The sequence below is a fragment of the Myotis lucifugus genome, unplaced genomic scaffold (genome assembly GCF_000147115.1).
Source record: "Myotis lucifugus unplaced genomic scaffold, Myoluc2.0 scaffold_5, whole genome shotgun sequence".
Lineage (NCBI taxonomy): Eukaryota > Metazoa > Chordata > Mammalia > Chiroptera > Vespertilionidae > Myotis > Myotis lucifugus.
In genome coordinates this window covers 6,919,701-6,945,234 of record NW_005871053.1, presented here as the reverse complement: position 1 = coordinate 6,945,234, position 25,534 = coordinate 6,919,701, and the positions used below count along the sequence as shown (strand labels likewise).

At 35.8% G+C, this 25,534-nt stretch overlaps 1 protein-coding gene across 1 annotated transcript in view; it reads left to right on the top strand.

Annotated features, from left to right (window-relative positions):
- MTX2 (metaxin 2) overlaps positions 1–21,579 on the top strand; it is a gene marked incomplete at its 5' end in the record, with an annotated part of 52,637 nt that extends 31,058 nt beyond the window's left edge. Inside the window, 7 exons of the mRNA XM_023744617.1 lie at positions 6,860–6,932; positions 8,779–8,855; positions 10,118–10,210; positions 10,715–10,753; positions 11,143–11,268; positions 12,342–12,418; positions 21,121–21,579. Of these exons, the coding sequence (XP_023600385.1) occupies positions 6,860–6,932; positions 8,779–8,855; positions 10,118–10,210; positions 10,715–10,753; positions 11,143–11,268; positions 12,342–12,418; positions 21,121–21,304 (669 nt within the window). The remainder of the gene's footprint in view (positions 1–6,859; positions 6,933–8,778; positions 8,856–10,117; positions 10,211–10,714; positions 10,754–11,142; positions 11,269–12,341; positions 12,419–21,120) is intronic.
- Between the last annotated feature and the right edge of the window lie 3,955 nt (positions 21,580–25,534).

Genomic DNA, 25,534 nt, shown 5'->3' with positions numbered 1-25,534 from the left:
TTTATCAGTTTCATCAGTGTGTATTACTTAGAAAAATTATTTGTAAAGTAAAAGTTTATGTCAATATCTTTATTCATTTGTTTTTGCCTTGTTAGAAAGATTTTATACTATATGAGCTACATATTAAAAACAGACATATATTTGCTCTTTACATTATTCTTTAAAAAAGTACTTTGTGTTGTGTTGACTTATTTATCCTTTAAATATCTATTTAGAGATTTTTAGCTTAGTGTACAATTTTGCTATTTTGATTTTAAATAGTATTTTACACACAGTACCTCAATTACTCTGCTTAATATATTGTTTTCATTTTAGAAATCAGAATGCTTATGAGATAAAGGAACTTTCTCAAGCTGAAGCAGTCAGTCACTAAGACTCCACTGAGAGATGTCTCACTGGGAGGCTCTGCTCTATTAACTCCTTTTTGTTCTATACTGACTCTTAAAACTGATGCAGAGACTTCATTTTTCAAAAGAAACTGTAGTCTTCCATTTAAACAACTTGCTTCTTAAATCTATCTTCTGTTAGGATCCATTAAGTTCTGCTAGGGCACTTACCCAGTGACAATTAAGGAGTGGGGATGTGCTAATGGTTCACCCAGTCGTAATAGTGGTATGGCTTATGAGTCAGCAACAGAAAGTCAGTTGCTCTAAATGATGGTAAGTATAGCATCTTAATGAGGCAACATCTTTCCTGTGTAAATGTAGCCACCAGGGCAGGCCTGTTGGTGGCTGGCTGTGTTTCCATTCAACTGGGGTTGAGCCCTTTTCACCATTTTCTGAACTGTTTTTAGTTATCTTTTTGAAAAGCCATAATGCAGTTAAATCAAGGAATATTTGATATTTTAAGGTTTTTAATTTTGTGGATTCTGTTTCCTTGTTTCTGTCAGGAACTATCATATTTATTGTTTTTTTGTAAAAGAACTGAATGACTTTTTGGCTTTGAATTTAGTTTCACTGATTTCCTCCCTACATTTCTTTCTGGAATATTATTAGTATATTTCTCCATGAATAAAGACTTGAAGAAACTAGATATGCGTAATACTTGAGATGTATTGTTTTGTTTGATTTTCTCATTAATGTTATTCTACTTTCCTACTTGTATTAATTATAAGAGACCTGCATACTTATTTTTAATCTCCTGAAGGTTGAGCCATAGTTGCTGAGATTTTAAAGGACTCCTGCTGGCAGTGGCTTTTTCATGTCACTCATGTCTCAGCAAAATTTCAGAAAGATAATACTGCTCTGATTGGATGGCTTTCTTAGCTTCTTAAAGCTGCTTATTTTAACCAGGCAGTTAAATTGGCTTTTCACTTGGTGTGGGCTGCAGATGCAGGTGATAGAAATCACCAAAGATAAAACTATCCTTGATTGTATTTTTATTCTGTACAATATTAGTTTCTTAACACCTTGATTACAGACCTCCAGGAAAGTGTTGACAAAGATGATATTGATCTGTACATACTTCTGTCACCTGTGTCCGTAAAAGAGATGGGGTGGCCTTCAAGATTGGGCTTCTCAGTGTTTCAATAGAACATGCTTGTCTGGTTTCAAAGAATGTAGTTGTACTTTAGCATCTCCAGGTCTTTGAAAAGAGAGTAGAGTTATTTGCTATTCATGTCCTTTCTTGCTAAGATGTCTTTAATGCACTGATTACCATTGTTACAGACCCACTGGGTACAATAGAACTTTCTGCAATGATGTAAATGTTCTGGTGGGTTTTTTTTTTTTTTGTGTGTGTGTGTGTGTGTGTGTGTGTGTGTGTGTTTTGTGTGCTGTTCAATAAATATAATATTCATGTGACTTTTGAACACTTGAAATGTGGCTAGTATATCTGGGGAACTGAATTTAAAATTTTATTCAATTTTAATTCATTTAAATTTAAGTTAAATAGCCACAGATGACTAGTGGCTACCATATTGGACAGTACAGTTTATACATCATTATTCTGATAGAATGTAGTAAGTTTTTGACTCAAAAACTTTATATTGTCAATCACTTGAATTAGTTTGGAATAAAATATCCAACTGAGGAATAGAACTTAAGTGAGTTATCCTAAGTTTTCTTACTATAATTAGAACTACATTTTCCTTTGGATTTAGCTAAGAATAAATAAAAACATGCAGATTTCGATTTCAGATTGAAAGTAAAATGTGTTTTAGGTTGTTGTTTCATGCCTGTTTTATTTGGAGTAAATGGAGTGCCGATAGGGGATTGAAAATGAAAATGAAAGATGAAAATACTATTTTGGAATGTTTTGGGGATTTTCTTCCATCCTACAAGAGAAAGGGTAATACTGTTTGAATCAAAGCCTGATTTGGTTTTAGAATTTTTATATTCTTGAACACACCATAGTATTGTTTTGTTTTGTATTTTGAAAGTTTGGATGAAAATACTGTGTTTGTGACATCAGACTTCTTTGTGAAGTACAGATTAATTCAGAAAACATATTTTGAATCAGGGATGAAGAGTAATTATAGTAAATATTGTAAAACTAATCTTTGGCTAAGCAGATATTCCATCAGTTGTTAAATTGGACAAAATTAAGTTTGTATTTATAGTAAAGGGGTAAAAAATTAACAGGACTAGAAGTATGGCTTTGATTACATTGATTACAATTTTGCTTAATCACTTTTGTGAAATACAGCTTTTGGAACATTGATTAGTACAGTTGCCACTATGCATGTAGTATAGCAAAGTGCAGTGTACCATATTTACTATTTTTTATATATTATGACTGTTAACTAACAACTGAATATTATTTAGACCTTTGAGAAGATAGATTCCTTTCTTCTTTTGAGGGCCTCAATCCTCTCTTAGTTCCTCATTCTTAGCACATGATTTCTCCTGTTAATCACGGAATGTGAGCACGCTCTAATTTTCTTATTATACTGCAGTCTTCATCGCTGTTTCCGACCACCCCTTATATTACAATGGAAAAAGTGTCCTGTTTTTTGACAAAAATTCTCTCCACCTGTGCTTTTATTCCATTCCTTTTTACCTTCGCATGGATTTTGCATGTCAGTTTTTCTACCTGTTTCTTGTCATTTCAGCCTATTTTCACTTTTTTTCTATTTATGTTTTAATGAGCTCAGCCTTTCTCCGTCATCAGTGCAGTTGCATATATAATGGAAGGGAGTTGACCTTTTTAATCCCTCCTTCCTTCTTCTCACTAGTCTTCTTGAAAGAGCTGTTTAAATTTATTCTCTCTAATTCTCTTCCTAGCAAACTGTGTTTTAATAATCCTTCCACATGAGTTTGATGCATGCCAAACAGGTTGGAGAACCACTTCCCTAGTCTATACTTAGAGGTCGATCAAGAAGCTCACTATTATTACTATAAATTGGGAGTGCCGATTATGGTATTTAGAGGAATGTTAATATACACTTACAGTGACACAGAGGAATAAGCTTTTGGTTGGCTGAGGTGGTGCTTAAACTTAGAAACAGTAATTGTTGGTGAATTAGTTTAAGGATTAAGTTTTGTCTGTGGGTGACAAAAAACCCAAATGGAAATTTTTTTTTTCTTATAAACACAGGTAATCCAGGTCTGGTGACTACATGACTATCAAAGACCTAAGCTTCTTTACTCCTGTTTTTCTACCATGTCAAACACTGAATTTGTACTTAATAATTTAGTTTGGCTGCTGTGGCTACAGTCATCCTTTTCACATTCTAGTCAACAGGATGGAAAAAACGGTTCCTATTTAAGAAACTTTCCAGCAGTTGCCCAGAACTTTAAATCCCATTGGTCAGAATTTAGACTTTGGCTACACCCTGTTACAAGAGAGCCTGGGAAATAAAGTTCTTATTTCAGGCAGTCACGTGTGAAGGTATAACTCATGGGTTCTACCACTGTAGAGAAAGTGGGGGAACATATATAGGGAGATAATTGCGCCTCTGCCACAATAAAGCTTTGGTTGGCTCAGTCACTAAGCATTGAATGCTTAGTATAAGTAGTGCACTATCTTATGGTAGCTGTAGGAGAATGAGGGAGGTTGGAGGGGTGACAGAATTATAAAAATTCAAATCTATTCTTTGCTTCTCTAAGATATTACATTTATTGACATCAGACATGTAGACATAAATTTTAGAGCAATGAAGGAATCAGAGGGTATAAGTAGAGAGGGATCAGAGTCATGTAGGTTCATTTTTAGAGAGGAGCATTTCTAGAAGACTGGAGTTTTGTGAAGACAGATTTAAAGAAGAGAAGTGACATATTTTTAGGTAAATAGAGCTCTTCGTATAAGATAATAATCACTGTTGAACACTCTTACTACTTTGAAAGAATCTTAAGACTGATTTCCAACATAAAACTGAGGAAGGAATTGCAATAGGCAACCCTATGAGAAATCTTTATTGGCTAGGATAGGCTGGTCTATTAATAGTCTTAATATATGATAAGTATTAGCCTTGTTTTTTATTAATTTCTCTCAACTGACATTTGACTGTTATTTATAGCAGTTTCCTCAGTTTTGAAATAGATAAAAACTTTGTTTTCTAATTTGTATGTGGTAATTAAAACCATTGTGATCTACTAGAGGCCTGGTGCAATTTGTGCACGGTGGGGTCTGGCTGCCCTGCCCGATCAGGGCCAGGGCGGTGGGGGGAGTAGAGGGAAGGGGACGAAGGGATACGGAAGGCTGGCTGGCTTGCCCCGCCACCAATCAGGGTGGGGGGACCGATGGGGCAGCTAGGGGGAGGGGCTGTGGTTGGCTGGAGGGAGGGCTGCAGGCAGTTGGCGGGCCAGCCCCACCCCCTGGTCGAACTCCTGGTAGAGGGGACAATTTGCATATTAGCCTTTTATTATATAGGATGACTACCCCAATTGAACAATTTTATAGAAAGAAGGTAGGTAAATATAGTGAGTGGAGAAAAAGAAACCTAGATGTCATAAAAGAGAGAACAAGGGGAGTAACCTTTGAGTATTACAAAAAAACAGTGGAGAGAATCTGTCAGAAGGCATATAGGTTGGCAGAGAGTTTACTGATGTCTTAAAAACACTTAAAAATGAATTAGTATATATTGTCAATACAATTTTATATTTTTTCACTTAGTATTATAATATGGATATTTTTCCTGTCATAAAATATTCTTTATTTAAAAGTGTGATTTTTAACATCCTATCTAATAAAAGACAAATAGGGTAATTAACCATACCTCCGATACGCTTCCCATTGGCTAATCAGGATGATATGCAAATTAACTGCCAACCAAGATGGCGGTTAACAGCCAACAAAGATGGTGGCTAATTTGCATACTGCAGGCAGGGTGGGACAGCGCCATTCCACCTGCCCCGCTGCCATCTGGGCCTGCTATCTGCGACCTGGGCGGCAGACGGCCTGTATGGGACCCAACCCAAGGCTGGCGGGCGGGACCACAGCCATCCGCCACCGGCCACGCCCACAAACGGCCCTCCCGAGGGGATCCGAGGCTGGCGGGTGCTAATGCACCGATCTGCCAACACGCACACCCGGGCCGCCTTTGCCCTGCACAAACTATGCAGGCTGCTGGGAGCAGGGTGGGAACTTCCCGGGGTTTGTGTCAGGCAGCCCAGAGTGGAGTGCGAACTATCCCGACCGGTAGCTGCTTGCTCATTTACTTACTTATTCATTCACTCATTCACTCGCTCATTCACTCACTCAGCAAACCCTCTCAGGTCCCTGGGACCAGGCCAGGCACTGAAGTTGAAGCAGGATAAGACAGAGCTATGTCCTCAAGATGTTAGTAATTCAGTATGCAGCCAGGAGAGGGGCGCCAGGCCGCTGGGAGCAGGGCGGGAACTTTCCTGCGGTGGGCTTCAGGCAGCCGGGAGTGGGGCCGGAACTTCTGCCGCTTTGCCATTCACTTACTCGCTCATTCATTCACTCATTCACTCATTATTCACTCACTCAGCAAACCCTCTCAGGTCCCTGGAACAAGGCCAGGCACTGAAGGTGAAGTAGGATAAGACAGAGCTATGTCCTCAAGATGTTAGTAATTCAGTAGGGCGAAGCAGGCACATGAACAAGGCAGTTGTATGCACAGATGCAGTGTACTGGGTTCGGTGAGGGCTGTAACTAACGCCGACTTTGTTCTCTTGATAAAATGGGGCCTCTGGAGCCAGGCCACCCCAAGCCTGTAGGCCTGTGCCTAGGCCAGGAGTGGCCGGGGTCCTGGAACATGACAGAGGGTGCAGGTCGGGCTGAGGGGTCTGGCCCCACCCCTCACCCTCACCCCCGAGTGCACAAATTTTTGTGCACCGGGCTACTAGTTGTATAATATTTCATGGTTTGGATTTATCATAAATGATTTACCCATTTCCTGTTGTTAAGTATTTAAAATTTTTGTTACTTTAAACAAAGTAAAAATAAACTATATATTTAGTAAGTGATTAGTGAGCATAAAAACTACATGTTAGGATATTTAGTATTATTGGAGAGAACTTTAAAATAGCAGAAATAACATTTTGAGAGCTTTTTCCTAAGACAAGAAAGAATAGTGGAATTAAGTAATAATACCTTATAAAAATTGGACTTTTGCCATCTATTAAAGAAAATTAAAACAATGTACAGTACTGTTGACTTATGTAAATGAATACAGTAAAATAAATGTGATAATTTACATTTCCAGTCTTAAATGTATAAGTGCTTTAAACTTCATACACTCACTGGTGTTTACATCATACTGGGTTTTCAGTAGGGAAATATTTTATTTTTGTTTGGAATACAAATCTTTCACTTTAAATAGATATATTCTTTTCCAATAAAGTGTTACTATTATCTAAGTGATTACTTAAGTTTAGAAAAGAAGTTTTTAAAAAGTTGTGTTCAAATATGCATATACTTTCCCTAGGCTTACTGTATTTCTCTTGATTTACAGGCCTTTTTGCAAATGTGTAATCTGCCTATCAAAGTAGTTTGTAGGGCAAATGCAGAATATATGTCTCCATCTGGTAAGTGTCTTCTTCTCTACTGTTATTATACATTGACAAACTTGGTGCTAGTCCAATTTGTACCTAGATTATTTTTTTTTACAGAGTGGAAGGGAGAGAGATAGAGAGTTAGAAACATCGAAGAGAGAGAAACATCCATCAGCTGCCTTCTGCACACCCCCTACTGGGATGTGCCCGCAACCAAGGTACATGCCCTTGACCAGAATTGAACCAAGGGGACACTTTGCATATTAGCCTTTTATATATACCTTTATATTTAGTGATATTTAAGGATTTAATTGATTACCCACACTGCTTCCCTTTTTCAGAACCTGTAGTGCTCAAAATATTTTTAAGAAAGAAAATGAAATCTCTTTCTTCCAAGAACTCCAAACTGGTTATTGAAAAAGAGAAATACACTTTGCTCTCAAAATGTTACACCCAAGAAATACCCTTCCGTCTAGGCCAGGGGTTCTCAACCTGTGGGTTGCGACCCCTTTGGGGGTCGAACGACCCTTTCACAGGGGTCACTTAAGACCATCGGAAAACACATATATAATTACATATTGTTTACAGTAGCAAAATTACAGTTATGAAGTAGCAACGAAAATAATTTTATGGTTGGGGGTCACCACAACATGAAGAACTGTATTAAAGGGTCGCGGCATTAGGAAGGTTGAGAACCACTGGTCTAGGCATTCATTAATAATTAGTTTTTATTCTAAGATTATTTTATCTCAGAGGATCTGCACTAAAAAACAATATGCCCTAATGCTTACCCAGATAATAAACTTTTTTTTTATTGCAAGGTTTTATAAAACAGTAGAAGAAAAGAATGCGGAATTCAGTGTTTCTATGTTGGTAGCATGTATATGTCTTCTAAATACATATATTGAGTTGTGTTCCAAGAGGCCTGACTTTCCTTTGTAATGTGTTATCCTATGGATGCAGATGAAGCTTTTGTTGGTTCTTTGCACCTCATCCATTACCCTCAGGCTAACTGAGCCAGAGAGCAGTGAATCTATTGAAAAGGACCATGAAGAAACCTGCTGTTAATGTGAACTCTATTTGAACTAGGCCTGACAGCAAGGTTTATTCTCTGGTTTTTGGGGTAAACTTTATTGCTACTTGGAGATTATTTTGTTCTCATAATCTCTGATAATTTCATCAACTATTAGTGCTTATAGGAATGAAATAATTTTTTAACATGACATTTATTTAGAAAAGCCAGTTTTTAAAGTATCCCACTTGTTCTTTTTTCCAATATATGTTGGAAACATACTTTATATTATAATTCATAAACTAACATACTTTCAAGGATTGTTAATTCTCTTAATTCCTGATATTTCTGATTCAAAGACATTTATTAATACACCATTATGTACTTAAAATATCGACCTTAATGAATATCTGAGACTTGAAAGTAGAAGACACAAAAAGAAGTCTTAAGTGTAGTTTAAAATATGGATTGAAGAGAAGGCCCAGTTGAATTGCTTTGAAATCTGTCAGTGACCATGAACCAGTATCTCGGCTTGGTTCATGTAATTTGAATAATTAATATTTATGACTATAGAGTGATTTGTTAGTGTTAGCTCTGAAAAGGGACTATTGTGTTCTGTTATATATAAGTGAGAATTCTGTAAATGAATAATTCAAATAGTTCTTTTGTCTTTTAAAATTAGTAAGTAATCAGTATTTAAAAATGTATAAAATTTAACATACACATTCAACTGTAATTTTCAAAAGTTATAGTTTTCTGGTATTCTGTATTAATAAAACATGTCTCAGTTTGTGTTAATTTCCTATGTGTATTAGCACAAACTTTAATATACTGAAAGTGTTTTCACACGTTTTTTTTCTTCAACAGGTAAAGTACCTTTTATTCATGTAGGAAATCAAGTAGTATCAGAACTTGGTCCAATAGTCCAATTCGTTAAAGCCAAGGTAATAAAAAAGATACCAAATGCATTTGATTACAGCCACTCAAATAAGTCATTCATCATTTCTTAGTATATCTTAACATTTACATTGATTTTAACCTGGTTTTAGAAAATGGTTTTATAAACTACTGGAGAAATATTTCTAAAGTGCAAGTTTTTTAAATAATGAAAATCATTGGCAAAAGAGGTAATTTGATTTTTACAGAATGGTAGATAATTTTGTAATATGCTTATGAGAATTTTGGCCATGAATGAAAACTGTTAGGTTTTTAAAAAATGTCAAGTTAACCTTTAAGAAGGGAGATATAGGATCTGTTTAGAAGTTGAATGTATTAATTTATTCATTTGAATTATTCAGTTTAGATTTTAATAGTTATTAAAGGACAGTCTCCATTTACATTTTGTGGAAACCCTTCCTGACTTTTTTTTTGTATATATAGAAAAATATAGATCATACTATTATTAGTTATTTTGTAACCTGTTTTTTAAAATCATCAGTATGCTTGGAAATTTTTCCATAGTAATGACTATATATATAAATTTACATATGTGTATATCTATCTATATATAAATTACCCTTTTAAATTGTCTAGTGTCTTATTATATGGATATATAATAATTTATTGTCTTTACTGATGGACACTTACTTTGCAAGTTGCCAATTCTTCGCTGTTATTGAGTGCTACGAGAAATATTCTTGTACATATACATTTGTACACTTGTCAGATTATTTCCTTAGGATAAATTCCTAAGAGTGATATTGTGATATTAGGGTATGCAATTTAAAATCTTAAAACAGATTGCCAGATTGAACTAAAGGTTATATCATTTTATGCATTCACTCATTACTATAGTGTAGATTTTAAAAATTAGTATCTATTTCCCTATACCTTTATTTATCTTTGACCACTTTATAAGTAACACATGTCAATCTTTTGGCATTTATTTTATTATTAATAAGATTAGTCTCTTAAAGTAACAAGGTTTACAGACCATTGTTGTTTTCTTCTTTTGTGAAATAGTTGATAACGTAATTTTATCCATTGAAAGAATCATTTTATAATGACAAATACGACTTATTAATATGTTGTAGCAAGAGTATAAAATAATTTTTTGATATTAATTTTCTTTTTGGAAACATTTTGGAAATTAATCCATTGGACATTTGCAGTAAAAGGATTGATGTTATATTACTTGATAGTAACATAACTGAAAGTTTTTGTATATTTAATATGATACTCTTAAATTTTTTTAAATTCCCTTTAGGGCCATTCTCTTAGTGATGGGTTGGATGAAGTCCAAAAAGCAGAAATGAAAGCCTACATGGAATTAGTCAACAACATGCTGTTGACTGCAGAGGTATAATAGAAAATAATAGGCCTTAAAAATAAGCTATTTCTCTCATAAAAGATAATCTTTTCTTATGGGTTATTTAAAGTTATTGAGAAATAGGAAAATAGTCAAGCAATTCAAGGGCTAGGATGCTTACCCAAATTATTTGATCATTATCTTTGAACAAATTGCCTGACATTTTCACTTCTAATTTTCTGTTTATAAAAAGCAATGATTCTTGCTCACTTATCATTTTATTTGGCCTTGTTAAGTGTACTTAAATAATATCTGTAAAATACTTAAATGGTATTTGGAGATGTAGTACTATATGAATAAGAAATCTTTTTATTAAGTACCACCATTAAATTTAATATTTATATATAGCAACATTAGTGAAGATAAAAGCCCCTCACATATGTGACTTTTATAAAGTTGGCTTATAAAAAATTACCATGGCAAGAAATAACTTTCTTTTTAACCATTTTCTCTTTGGTATTCTAAAGTTTTTGTGACTGTTTCTTTTGTTCCTAGTTGTATCTCCAGTGGTGTGATGAAGCTACAGTAGGGGAGGTGAGTGGTTCTGCAGCATTTATCTTAATTAAAATTTAATGAGAAAATACTTTTGTTCAGAATTGTAAGTCCCTGCTCATAAATGAAACATTGTGGTTTATACCATTAGTGCTTTAGTTTTTCACTTACTTTAATTTTGCTTGCACATACATTTTAGGGAAGCTATGTGTCATTGTTTGATATAACTGGTTGCGAAGTACATAAAAGTTTATATATTTTTAAAAGGAATGTTTTAAAATTTTAATTTTTTAGATTGCAAGCTCTGTATTTTTTTTCAGGATACTCTATTTGTGTTCTCTGACAGTCTGTTTCCCTTAGAATTTTATTTGTGAAAAAGAGGCTTTGTTTTTAGGAAGAATCATGTTTTTAACAAAATCTTTTTGCTTTAGATCACACATGCTAGATATGGATCTCCTTACCCTTGGCCTCTGAATCGTATTTTGGCCTATCAGAAACAGTGGGAAGTCAAACGTAAGATGAAAGCTATTGGATGGGGTAACAAGACTCTGGACCAGGTCAGTTCAGATTGAAGTTCACAAACCATTAATGCATTTAAGATAAACCTTTAAAGTATTAAATTCATTTTTTTGTATTGATAGTTCTTAAAAAATCCCAACACAATAAAAAACTAACAAAACATTTGCTCTTATTTTCTTTGACATGAAGTAATTTTATAAAAATCACATGCTGATTGTAAAACAAATTATATAATACAGAAAAGCTAAAAAAGGAAATAAAAATGGCCTGAAATACTACCACTTAGAAATAGCCACTGTTAACTATTTGGAGAACATTATTCTAGATGTCTCTTAATAATATTTTCCTTAAATGGGATCATATTATACCTGCCCACTCTATAACCTGATGTTTTTCCCATTTAACAACATATTGTGGGCATCTTTTATGCCAATAAATATTGATCTACAGTATCAGGGCTTAAAAAACACCGTGTTAAATACAGTGCTTAATATATATTTTTAAAGATTTTGGTCTTAAATGTACTGAAGTAGCAAGATTAAAACATAGAAATCTTATCAAGGTCATGAGTTTAAATATCATTAGACTAATTAATGTCTCTTTTATAAGGCTACCCCTAGTCTTAGCCAGACAACTCACTTATGTGTGTGTGCTATTGGCTGTAAGGGATCTTGGGTAAGTGAATAGGGATGGAGTAAGTAAAATCCATCTCTACTAGTGGAAAAACAATTGAAATGCTTTTGCTCATGGTAGGTCAGCAGTGTCATTTTTATGAAGCAGGTTTTTTAATATTTGTAAAATCATTGGATTCAGCAAAACAGTTTTTGTATGGAGTAAAGTTTTAAGGTAAAAACTTACTTGATAGTAATCCTTATAAGTAACTTAATTGTACTTGCATTTAAAGGAAATTAGCTCTCAAATTTTCTTTGTATGTCTTCTATTGGAAATATTATTTATATTTTATATGTGACCTATTGGCAGATTAAAATATATTATTAAAGATTACCTAAATTTATATTTTTGTTATAAACCGTATTATAAATAGTTTTAGACACATTTTATTGTTTTGCTAATTTAAATATTTTTCTTTGGGGTCTATTGCCTATATTAGGTCTTGGAAGATGTTGACCAGTGCTGTCAAGCTCTTTCTCAAAGACTGGGAACACAACCATATTTCTTCAATAAGCAGTAAGAAATTTTATTTTTTAAAGTTAGTTTCTTTTCTATATTGTTAGGTTACAAACTTATTTAATCATAGAGGAATTGTTTTATCAAGAAATATTTGTGCGGGGGGAAAAAAGGACACTTATGTAATACCCTTTGTAATACTTTTAGCGGAAAAAAAAAAGAACAAAAAAAAAAAGAAATATTTGTGAAAAAATTTAGTTGTATTTAAGTTTATTTTTGCTTTTATTAAACATTTACTTAGCACCTCATAGGTGTCAGGCAAAGTGTTAGGCTCTGAGAGACTGAGAATTTCTCTAAAGGGCAAATATGTAAACCAGTCATTAGTGTATGATATGATAGAGGTTCTACTAGAGGTAGTTCAAGGTGCTGTGTATGGAAATGACTTTTTTTTTTAAATCCTCACCCAAGGTTATGTTTTTATTGATTTTAGAGAAAGGAAGGGGGAGAAAAAGAGAGAGAAACATCAATGTGAGAGAGAAACATCCATTAGTTGTCTCCCATACCCGCCCAAAACCTAGGTATGTACCCTGACTGGGAATCGAACCAGCAACCGTTTTGGTGTATGGGACAATGCTTCAACCAATTGAACCACCTGGCCAAGGCGAAATACGACATCTTAATTCAGAATTCTAAGCTTGCAAAGTACTATTAACATATGAAGTGTAACCATACTTGTCTATGTAGGGTGATGCCCTAAGACTAGAAAAGTGAGTAAAAGCTAAGCAATAAAAAAAATACTGTTGGGTAGACAAGCACGATTATGAACTTATCTTTTAAAGTAGTGAAAATATTTGTAAAGCGTAGAAGAGAATGTGAAGGATATAGATGAAATATTTATGTATATAGTTTAATTCATGTTTCATTAAGACAGATTTTTTTTTTTGGTAATTTGGAGAAAAATATCTAATGTAGGCAAAAAATGAATTTTTTTTAAGTTATACTTTTAGTGTACCAGGATCAGCTATCCTGTGATCCAGTTTAAGATGGAATTAAATTAGCAGTTTAATCTCAATGGTTTGCTTAGAAATTCTAACCTTTTCTTGGCTTTTTAATAAAATTTTCTTGCTTTTTAGATTGATAATTTTTTTAAATCCTCACCTGAGGATATTTTTTCATTGATATTTAGAAAGAATGGAAGGAGATTGGGGAAGAGAAGAGAAACATTGATGCAAGAGGGACACATTGATTGGTTGCCTCCTGCACATTCCCAATGGGCCATGGATCAAAGCTAGCGCTCGAACCACTGAGAAACACCAGCCAGGGCTAGATTGATCATTTTTTATAAACCTTTATTTGCTATTATTTATTATGTCTTATAGGCACTCATTTTCTATAGCCTTATCAAACATCTTTTGGTTAGAGATATTAATATTTGTAGCAAAAATGACTATTGATAGGTTGGAAATATTTAAGTTATATTAATATGTACTATATGTAAATGATATTAAAAATAAATTGGAGCCTGATATCTCTGAAGGAAGGTCATAAGAGTTCAAAAGCTCTAGGAGTTGAGAAGCTCAGAAGGGGTGCATTTTACTGTTTGAAGTGCATCTTGTGTGTTAGGAGTTAGTTTTGTTATACATGCTGTCTTCTTGGGAGGATAGATCGAACTTATTTTTCTTTTCATTTAAACTCATTGTCAAAGATTTAGTGACCAGGTAACATTTGGCATGTGACTTAGTGAAAATATTAAAACTTTCTTTTCTGCCCTGGCCAGTGTGGAATTCGGTCCTGGGTCATGTTGTGTATGGGAGGCAACCAATCGATGTTTCTCTCACACATTGATGTTTCTCTTTTTCACTCTCCCTCTCCCTTCCTCTCTCTCTAAAATCAATAAAACATATTTTTAAAAAAATATTTTTTTTTCATAAGGGTACAATTATATTTAAACCTGTAATGAAAAATAAAAAATCTAGAACAGTTGCAAAACCAAAGAGGTTTCCTATCAAGGAACAGTTTAATTGATATTAAGTATAGGTATTTGAAATAATTTTACCTTATATGAGACCTAGATAAACATTTTTCCTTAACAGTTATGATTAAAGAATAGGTTTGGTTTTTAATTTTAATTTTACCCAACTGTTTAATTAATATTAACATGCAAGAAAATTACATTTAGGAAAAGGTAACTTGTATTTGCACTTTGTTGTGCCAAAACTTTTCTCATTTCTTTATCTATTGCAGGCATATTTACTTTGTAAGAGTAGTGAAAAGAGCACTGGCTTAAGTCAAGATATATAGTACTGGATTCCAAGTTAGAGGCCCTGAATTCTATTCCTGACTCTCCTATGTGTCCTCTCCTTACCCTCTTAAATTAGAATAAAATTTTCTCCTTGCTTTCCTACTGGGGTTGTTGAGAGAGCTCAAGAAAGAAGCCCAATAGCTTTACTTAATGAGAGAAAGGGAAAAAGGGTAGTTGAGGGAGATCTTGCAGCAAGAATAGTAATTGGGAAAAGAAGACAAGGAAGCTTAAATGGTGGAAAGGCAGAAGAAAATGAATGATACTAAAATATGTGGCTTTTATTCCTTCAAATATATAGTGTTGGTAGCTTTTAAATATCTTGTCATATTTCTGAAATGCAACAAAACCAAAATTGGTACTACGCTATCTTGCTGATGTGTGATCTGTTAAGATACCTAAGCAAAGACTACGTGGTCATTAGTTCCCTTCAAGTGTAGACTTGGAATGAAAAACAAAAACTTTTCTTAAAGTGATATTTATATGTGACCTTTTTAATAACGGAGAAGAAATAGTAGAAAAAAAATATTTTAAATCAAGAAATATTTTAAGAAAGAATTATAGTATTCCTTGCAGGTCTGTGTTTTCCAAACAAAGCCTGTTAGCTAGAAGCAGCTCAATAAATGTTGGTTAAACTAGGTTAAGGTGAATGAGGAATTGGAAAAGGAGTTAGATTTTAAGAAGAAAAAATATTGCTAGTAACCATTAAGTAAATGGTAAAATTTGAAAATATACTTTCATATACAGATGGGAAAGTATATTGAAGAAATGGTGCAAGCATTATACTTGGGAATCTTAAGATGAAAAGTTTCAGGAAGGAATAAGAATTTATTGAGGTTTGTTCAATTAAGAAATCACCAATTAAGAAAATGAAGGGAAAATAGCTCAAAAATATTCACACGCAAAATATAGAAAAGGTTGATGGCAAGGGGCTTGATTTACAAACTTGAATGACTCTCCTAAAGATTAGTGGCCAGTATTTAAAGAAAGGATATGTAGATTATTTCTAGTGGTCTGAAGACATGACAAGTTAGTAGTGTAATTGGAAAGAAAGATTAAGGAACACTCAGACAAAATTCATCTTTTTGAAACCAGACTGACTGTGACAGAAAGAAAAGTATGGAATCACTAGAGGCCCAGTGCATGAAATTTGTGTGTGTGGGGGGAGGATCCCTCACCCGGCCTGCACCCTCTCCAAACTGGGACCCTCGGGGGACATCCGTCTCGCAATCCGGGACCGCTGGCTCCTAACCACTTGCCTGCCTGCCTGTTTGATCGCCCCTAACCCCTCTGCCTGCCTGCATGATCGCCCCTAACCACCTCTGCCTGCCTCCCTTGCCAGCCTGATTGCCCGTAACTGCCTCTGCCTTGGCCCCGCACCCAGACCCAGGCTTCCCTTCTCCGGCTGGCCACAGGTACCCGGGACCTGGGCTTCCCTCCCTCTGGCCAGCTGCAGGCACCCGGGACCGCGGGTGGCTTCTCCCAGGCCAGCCGCAGCTGCAGGCACCCACGACTGTGGGCGGCTTTGCCCAGGCTGGCCGCAGGCGCCCGGGACCCCGGGCAGCTTCACCTGGGCCCCGTTTTAGCAGAAAGGTCACCTGGAAGACATCAGGTCTAATTAGCATATTACCCTTTTATTAGTATAGATAATAAGTAAAGCAAAAAAGATTAGTGCAAACAATTAAAATGGGGAAGGTTAGGAAAATATTCACATTTACAGTGCTGTTTTTATTTTAATACTCACATGAAAGAATAGTAGCTAACCAACAGAAATGCAGAAAGAATAATAAGAAGGCAACAAATTGCTTAGGACTTTAAAAATATATTTGTCACCCTAGAATATTTTTCTAATAAAAAGTGTATAAAAATAAATGCAATAATATATATGAAAGATGTTAAAAGTCATAGTAGGAGAATTGTTATCTATATCCAAATTACAGTCCACCAACTACTTAGTAAACAGAAGGGTGCAAATGTTATGTTTCCTGTCCATATGATATAGGAAAGGTAATTAAAATGGGAAGTACTTAAGGATTTTGGCTTGATTAAATAATTCAGTAGAAATATTGGGTAAAGTGTATTTTTTGTGCTTGTCTTGAATATGAGTTGCAAACATTTTTCTGAGTTTGTTGCTTTTTTAAAGTTAAGTTTATTGTGGTATAATTTACATATAGTAAAATTGACACTTTTATGTGCATAGTTCTATGAGTTTTAGTAATAGTGTACAGTTATGTTAATCACTACTATGAGCATACTTTTTAAGAAAGAATTGAGGGGATTGGTAATTTATTTATATCAGAGTCAATAAATATAAGTAATTGCTGAAATTTGTAAGGATGGCAACAAATACGCATTAAAGTTTGTGTGTATATGTGTTTTGTTTGACTTGGTGTATTTATTCTACTTCCCTAGATGTTCTAGAGCAGTGGTTCTCAACCTTCTGGCCCTTTAAATACAGTTCCTCATGTTGTGACCCAACCATAAAATTATTTTCGTTGCAACTTCATAACTGTAATGTTGCTACTGTTATGAATCGTAATGTAAATATCTGATATGCAAAATAGTCTTAGGCAACCCCTGTGAAAGGGTCGTTCGACCGCCAAAGGGGTCGCGACCCACAGGTTGAGAACCGCTGTTCTAGAGCAAGCATGTCAAACTCATGGCCTGTGGGCCGCATGCAACCCACAATGAATATTTTTGCGGCCCAGCCAATATAACGGTGTGAGCAGTTATTTACAATTATGAAAGGAAATAAATCTCCTGTCAGATCCAGAATTACTGACATTCACCTTGGTTCAGTTTTAAAAGTAATCATTGAATAAGATTTCCCCTGAAGTAGGAAAGATAGTAGCAGAGAAGAGATGCCAAGTGTCAGGAAGAAAACATTAATTTTCTCATTGCTCTTGTTCTTTTTTTTGTACTGTACTTTTTGAAATAAACCTATGTTTCTATGAAAATTGAAGCTTTTGTTTTTTTGCGGCCCACATAAACTTAAACCTTGTTTATTTGGCCCATGTTAGCCTTTGAGTTTGACATGCTTGTTCTAGAGTAACTGGCCACAAAACTGCTATTTTTATGTAACTTCAGATCAGTTTTTGTGTGCTTGTTATCCATATGTAATTCAGCACCTTTATAGTTATGTGGATGTATATTTGCAGCTAAGAACATTTTGTACAATTCAGAGGCACTTTTAGACCACAGTAGGTTAAACATACATGTATACTTCCAACTCATTCAGAGCATTTAGTGGATGCTATCTACACTACTGGAAGTTCCATCAGGGAATGTATTCAACTTTTTAAGGCTCTAGTATAAGAAGCAAAGGGTAGTTCACCATAAAAAAAGGATTAGAAAGATAAATTTTGCATTGGTAAGATAAGATAAATTTTTTAAGAAATAAGTTTAGGGATATAGAAGTGTTGATGTTTATTTTACTTCTCACAAAGTGCCAAGGCTCTACATTTATCCACCTTCTACAATTTATTTAAACGAGGCTTGCAAGTTTGACATGCTTGTTCTACATCCTTGGTTCTTTCCAGGGATCTATTTTTTATTTGTTCTTTTATGGGGGACATGTATTTTTAAAATTTATCTTTTTTGTTGAAAGTATTACAGATGTCACCTTTATTCCACTCATTGACCCCCCACCCCCACCCCAAGGCCTTCTGTCCCGTCTGTGTCCATGGGTTATCTATCTACACTAATAAAAGAGAAAGATGCAAATTAACCATCACTCTGCCACTCCGCTACACCCACAAGCCACGCCCACCAACCAATCAGGAGTGAGTATGCAAATTAACCCAACTAAGATGGCGGTGGCCACGGAGCTGGAGCGAGCAGGAGGCTTGGGTTGCCCCCGGAAATGGAGGAAGCCAAGCTTCCCGCTTGCCCTGGCCTGCCCTGGGCTCCGCTCAAGGCTACAAAGTTTCAATTATAGAAGATAAATAAATCCCAGATACCTGCTTCCAGCCCGCCAAAAAAAAAAAGGAGAGGCTGGGAGCTTCGGTCGCCAGGGGGCATGGCCAGCCTGAAAACGGCCATCAGCCCCTCACCCAGGTTGGCCAGGCACCCCAATAGGGACCCCCACTCTGAAGAGGGTGTGGCCAGCCTGAAAACGGCCCTTAGCCCCTTACCCAGACTGGCCAGGCACCCAAGCGGGACCCCCACCCTGATCCGGGACACCCTTCAGGGAAAACCAGCTGCCCCCCACCCATGCACCAGGCCTTTATCCTATATAATAAAAGGGTAATATGCAAATTGACCCTAACAGCAGAACGACTGGGAATGACTGGTCACTATGACACACACTGACCACCAGGGGGCAGATGCTCAATGCAGGAGCTGCCCCCTGGTGGTCAGTGCGCTCCCACAGGGGGAGCTCTGCTCAGCCACAAGCCAGGCTGATGGCTGCCAGCACAGCGGTGGTGGCGGGAGCCTCTCCTGCCTCCTCAGCAGCTAAGGATGTCCGACTGCAGCTTAGGCCTGCTCCCCGCTGGCAAGTGGACATCCCCCGAGGACTCCCAGGCTGCCAGAGGGATGTCTGACTGCCAGTTTAGGCCCAATCCCCTGGGGAGCGGGCCTAAGCCAACAGTTGGACATCCCCCGAGGGGTCCCAGACTGCGAGAGGGCACAGGCTGGGCTGAGGGCCCCTCCCAAGTGCACAAATTTTTGTGCACCGCGCCTCTAGTATATATATAAAAGCCTAAGCGACCAGCCGACCAGCCGGTAGCTATGACGTGCACTGACCACCAGGGGGCAGACACTCAACACAGGAGCAGAAACCACAGGCATGGAAACATGGATCAGACTGATGAATCTCAGAGGGAAGGGATGGGGCGGGAAGAGACTAACCAAAGACCTTATATGCATACTAGAGGCCCGGTGCACGGATTCCTGCACTTGTGGGGTCCCTCAGCCTGGCCTGCAGGGTTCAGGCCAAAACTGACTCTCTGGCATCCCCCGAGGGGTCCCGGATTGCGAGAGGGCGCAGGCCAGGCCAAGGTACCCCACCGGTACATGAATCCGTGCACCGGGCCTCTAGTGCTTATATAAGTTCTTTGGTTAATCTCTTCCTGCCCTCCCCCCCTTGATAGTCCATTTATAGTGATAGAATTATATTTCTATTAAGTCCAAGGACACTTGTGATTTTTTGAAACCATCCTATTGTCTTCTGGCTTAAACATGGCCATCAACTGTGTATCTGACTTTGATGAAAACTTCATGAATGTGTCAAAAGAGAGAAAGAGACTTTGAAAAATTAAGTATTTTACACAACTTAGGCAAGATGCTTTCTTTTTATTTCATTCTTTCACCAAGTACAGATTCAGTTCCTCAGATATTTTACTAAGAACTGGGGATATCAAGATATGTGCAGTGTTACCTTTAAATAGCTTGAAGTATAATTGAGGGGGGGTGTTAGTTATAGTTTTAGTGTGGTATCACCTTTTTTTGATCATTGAATATATGATTCTGGAATTTAGGGGAAAGACTAGGACTGGAGATAAATATCTGGGAATTAGTGGCATAAAGAGGCATTTAAAGCCATGGAACTGCATGAGCTCATTCATCAATAGTGATTAAGGCCACATAGCTAGTAAGTAAGTGGCAGCTTTAGGATTCAAACTTAGATTTGATAGACCCCTCCCCCCCAAATCTTTTCTGCCAAACCAGATTACTGTAACATTTTTTCACATTTAGGTGGACTAACACATGTTTTCTCAAAAACTTGTATCACTGTAGGACTAATCGCAGTAATTACCAATAGTTCATAATTATCATGGTTATCTTAATGTAATATAGATTGGTGATGCCCCACTTATAGGCCATTAGTTGTGAGGTAGATAAATTTCATTTTTTTATAGGGAAACACCCCTGGAAAAATTTTTGTTGAAGCCAACTTCAATTTTAAAGTTAAGTCACTTTAAAAATGGTCAAATTAAAATGATATATTGTTAGTATATGATTGGGTAATCAGGTATCATTTTGTTGTCCCGGCACCACAGTGCAATTCTCTGTGCTTTGCCAACATTTTGTCTATGCATCTATTAACACATTTACTAAATTCTGTTGTGGTAATTTGTGTCTATGTTTTAGAATATCTTTCTTGTTTTTATCTCTCTAGCATCTGGCACGGTTCTGGCACATTGGCAACATGCTGTATTTATCTAGTGAACAAACTAATAAATAAAACGAATATGATCAAACATACCAATATAATTTTAACACATTTAAATAATACTACTAATTCAAAAAGCAAGCCACACACTAGCAAATCATAGTTTAAAATTATTTTTTCATATCTTATAACAAACTCTAAGTTAAAACAATAAATTCTATCAAGTTGGGTAGAATTTCTTTCTATGATTTTTTCTTTTAAATAGATGAATAAAATGTTTTTAAAATAGTATATACCCTACCATACAAGTTAAACACTATGTTACTCTCATTTCTACTTTTGTTTTAGGCCTACTGAACTAGATGCACTGGTATTTGGCCATCTATACACCATTCTTACCACACAATTGACCAATGATGAACTTTCTGAGAAGGTGAAAAACTATAGCAACCTTCTTGCTTTTTGTAGAAGAATTGAACAGCACTATTTTGAAGATCGTGCTAAAGGCAGCTCATCTATTAGATTGTCTTAGAGTTATGTGTTAATTTAGTTGTTATTAAAAAATTTAACTTTTGAAATCTGTTACTTGAATGATATGTGAATGGTATCAAAATTTTAAAACCAAAACACTGCTTTTGAAACCTCAAAACAAATTATATAATGTATCTTGTACATGTACTTTATACTGTTGTTTATGTACAAATTGAAATAATTCTGAATGACTCCATTTGATATGTTATACTCTGTATCTTGAAAGTTTTGTTTTCTTGAAACTTGTATGCACATAAAAATAAACTTTAAACAACTATATGGCTGCTATATTTACTTGATCTTTCTGAGAGTCACTTTCTGAGCTTCATACATGACGTAAACAGTGTCTTTTCTCAAGCAAGTAGTTTGTGTTTCTACGCCCAAGATTATTTTGCTAGCTACATGGTAAACCTGGTCATAGGAAAAATGTTCCTAATGAGTATACTCTTGGAAAATGTGAATGATTACAAGGTGATGAAAGCCTTGAACAGATTACCATTTAAGAACATTCTTCATGTCTAAGCTTAATTGACTTGGGGTGGTGAACACGCAATACAGTGTACAGATGATGTGTTGTAGAATTGTGCACCTGAAACCTGTATAATTTTGTTACCCAGTGTCACCCCAATAAATTCAATAAAAAGGAATAAAAATAAACTTAATTAAATTTAAAAACATTTAATCAGAGCAGCTATAATTTATATTGATAAATTTAAAACTTTTTTTGAAACGTTGAGATATTATTTTAATAATGCTTTTTTATTCCTTTTGTGGGGAAGGGAGGATAGTGTTCACAGAAGTATCAACAAGAGTTTATATATAAGCACTGAGGATTATATGTTGTGTCCTTTTCAATTTTTCTAATATTTTACATAAAGCCAGGGATGCTATAAAGAGTCAGATGTAAAAATAATTTCTATAATAATATTACTTTTGTATTTTTAGGTACCACGCATTTTAACTCATTTGATCCTTACACAAACACTGCAAAGGTTATTATCCCCAAATCAAAAAAGAGGAAATGGAGACAGAAAGGGTAATACCTTGCCCACGGTCATAGAGTTATAAGTGGTAGAGTTGGAATTCAAACGCAGGCAGTGTGGCATCTGTTCGGTCTTGAAGGAACACTATACTTATTTTTTTTTGGAAGATTATAAATTTATACCATATAAGGTGCACATTATAGTCTCCTTAGTCTAAATCCCCCATAAACTTTGGGCTCTCTCTTTGGACTACAGTGCTATTTATTATAGCTTCCACGAACTAATTTTTGTAATGTGTGTTGTTATTAAAATAAAAAAATCCCACGTTACCTGGTTTTGCACAATTTTTATGACAGGCTTATGTATATATACTTAATCTTTGCACAATTTTTATTTATAACAGGTTTATATATATGTATGTTTAATCCTCACTTTTTATTGATTTTTAGAGAAAGAGGAAGGGAGAGACAGAAACATCCATTGGTTGCCTTCCATATGCACCCCGACCTGGATTGAACTGGCAACGTAGGTATGTGCCCTGATTGGGAATCAGACCTGCAACCTGCAATCCATACATTAAAATTAATTCAGTATGGACTATACACTTAAATGATGTAAGAGCTAAAACAACAACACTCCTAAAAAAATAGAAGAAAATCTTTAGAACTTAGGATTAGGCAAAAAGGTTTTTTAGTCATCAAGTAAATGTAATTAAACCACATGAGGTAAAATATTTTTTAACTGAAGAAATTGATGCTTAGATAATTTGTGATTCTTGAAAAATCTCTGGATGTACAGGGTGGGGCAAAAGGAGGTTTACAACATCAACAACTGTAAACCTATTTGGACCCACCTTGTATTTAGCCACATATCTCAATCCAAGCTAATTTTTCATCTCCCAGGGCCCCCCACCTTGGTTGTCATTATTTTACATCTCCCCATTTAGTCAGGGATCACAAACTTACTTGAGAAGCCAGGCATATGGTGATTAGAGTGAGACAGACTGGATATTAAGACAATAGGAATAGGGAGGGCTGTGCCAAACTGGAGAATGCATATCTCCACCTAAACCATTAAAATAACCTAAAAACTTAAAACAACTTGTCTGCCAAACAAATACGCCTGAAAGCCATATTCAACTGGTTGACCACCATTCATTGACTTAAAATATATTGTACCATTTAAAGAAGTTTCTCAGGAGGCAAGGAGTATCCAGAGAAGCTCTTCAAACAATACATATTCCCTTTACCATCTGCCTAATTGACTGCTCATATACTACCTTGATATCTATTGCTAAGCGATAATAATTACGATGATGGCCTTAGTTACTGGCCATTACTAAGTTTTCTTTTTGCCAGAAGAGAATGTTAATACTGCTATGGGCTTTAGCAAAACTACATTTGTGCACAATTGTGTTATTAGAGAAATAACCATATGTAGCTCTCAAATGACCCATATTAACAATGACAAGTACTTCGGCAAGAATTCTATTTTCTCATTTATTATTCATTCATCCATTCATTTATCCATTCAATAAATACTTAAATGTATGCAAAAATGAGTTAGTGGTTTCTTTTCTCAGAAGATACTTACAATTTAGTCTTGGGAGGGAGAAAAATCTAACACTGGTATTCACTTGGCGAATGTGGCTGAGATGGGCTTAATGAAGCCTCCCTGGATCAGCTGGACTGCTAGCAAACGCTCCATTTCCTGTGGATTTCTTCCTCACAAGCTGAGCAGAGCTTCAACAGTTCTCACAACAATTATCACCCACTTGTTCTGTAGGTCTCAAGTTTTTTTTGCATTAGTCAGGTTGAAGGATTCATGGTATTAATCACGACTGAAGTTGTTATTTATCACCTGCTGGGTGAGAAATAATAATTTTGGCACTAGTGGGGCAGCAGGCCAGAGGTACCAAATTAAGTAAAACATCTAAACACTAGCAAGGATCATTTCTCTGATTAATGAATTGTTACAAAGAAAAAGTGCTACTCATTATCTGGTCTTACCAATACAAAGTGGAGCATGTAGGGAAAAAAAAGTACTAGCTTGCTCAGACCAGTTTTTCTGTTTATTCTCTCTCTCTCTCTCTCTCTCTCCCTCCCTCCCTCTCTCCCTCTCTCCCTCTCTCCCTCTCTGACTACAAACATTTGTGTTGCCAATCCCACTTTTTTTTTTTAGACTAAACAACACAAATGGAGAAATGCCTTATATTTTAATAGTACATCAGAAAATATTTCTGGCTACTGAAACAATGTTTTTTGTGACCTTTAAAAAATTAAAATGAGTTTGAAAGAGGTTAGGTAGGTAAATTACCTCCAAAATATTGAATTACCTCCTTATATGTGTATAAATTAAAGATTTCACTCTAAAGAGTCGATACATTTTGCTTTGTCTACTTTGAACTAAATACCATTGCTGAAGGGCTTATTTTTGGGAAGGGTAAATTTTTATTTTTGTTGTTTTTTTGTTTATTTTTATTTTTGCAATTCCAAATAAGAAAGGTTTATTTTTACTCTGACTTCTAGAGCAATGTTTACATTTCAGAATGCTATCTAAGGATGTCCACCTCCTGTCATGATGAGAGTAACAGGGACTGGATTTATTCTTCTGCTTTAAATAACTAAAGCAACCAGACAAAATTTAGGCAACAATGGTTCAGACTGAAACAATAGTTCAGAATAATGATCCTTGCATGAAGAGAAACAAGGTGAGTCCTTCATTATTCCAGCTTCTGCTTAGAGAGCATGTCCAGGCTGTAGCACAGGAGAGGGGAACCAAGCAGCCCAGGAGGTTCCCTGAGTTGAGACAACAAGGGTTCAGAGTTCGAGAAGACTAAGGCGGCTAGAATTCACAAAGCAGAACACGAGATGAGATAACTGCATAGAGAACTCGAGAGCTGTAGAGGGTTCTGCTACGAGACTTCAACTGAGTGTTGATCATCACATGGATATGAAGACACTACCAAGACTCAGGAAAGAACTAGTGGTGTAGTTGTTCTCATTCCAGAAGAGAATAAAGAATGACTTTTAAATACAAAAAGAACTATTGGAAAAGAACAAGCAAAACGATCTTTAGAGCTCACAAAGGACTGGAAGTCATTTTGTGTTCCCACCAGTGAGTGGAAAGATCACCTGATACGCATGGTCATCAAATGGAATCCCCAGAGGGTATTGCCTCAGAAGGGGATGAGGACCAAATTAGTATTAAAAAAATTACCCCGAGTTTAAACATGTGAAAGAATTATT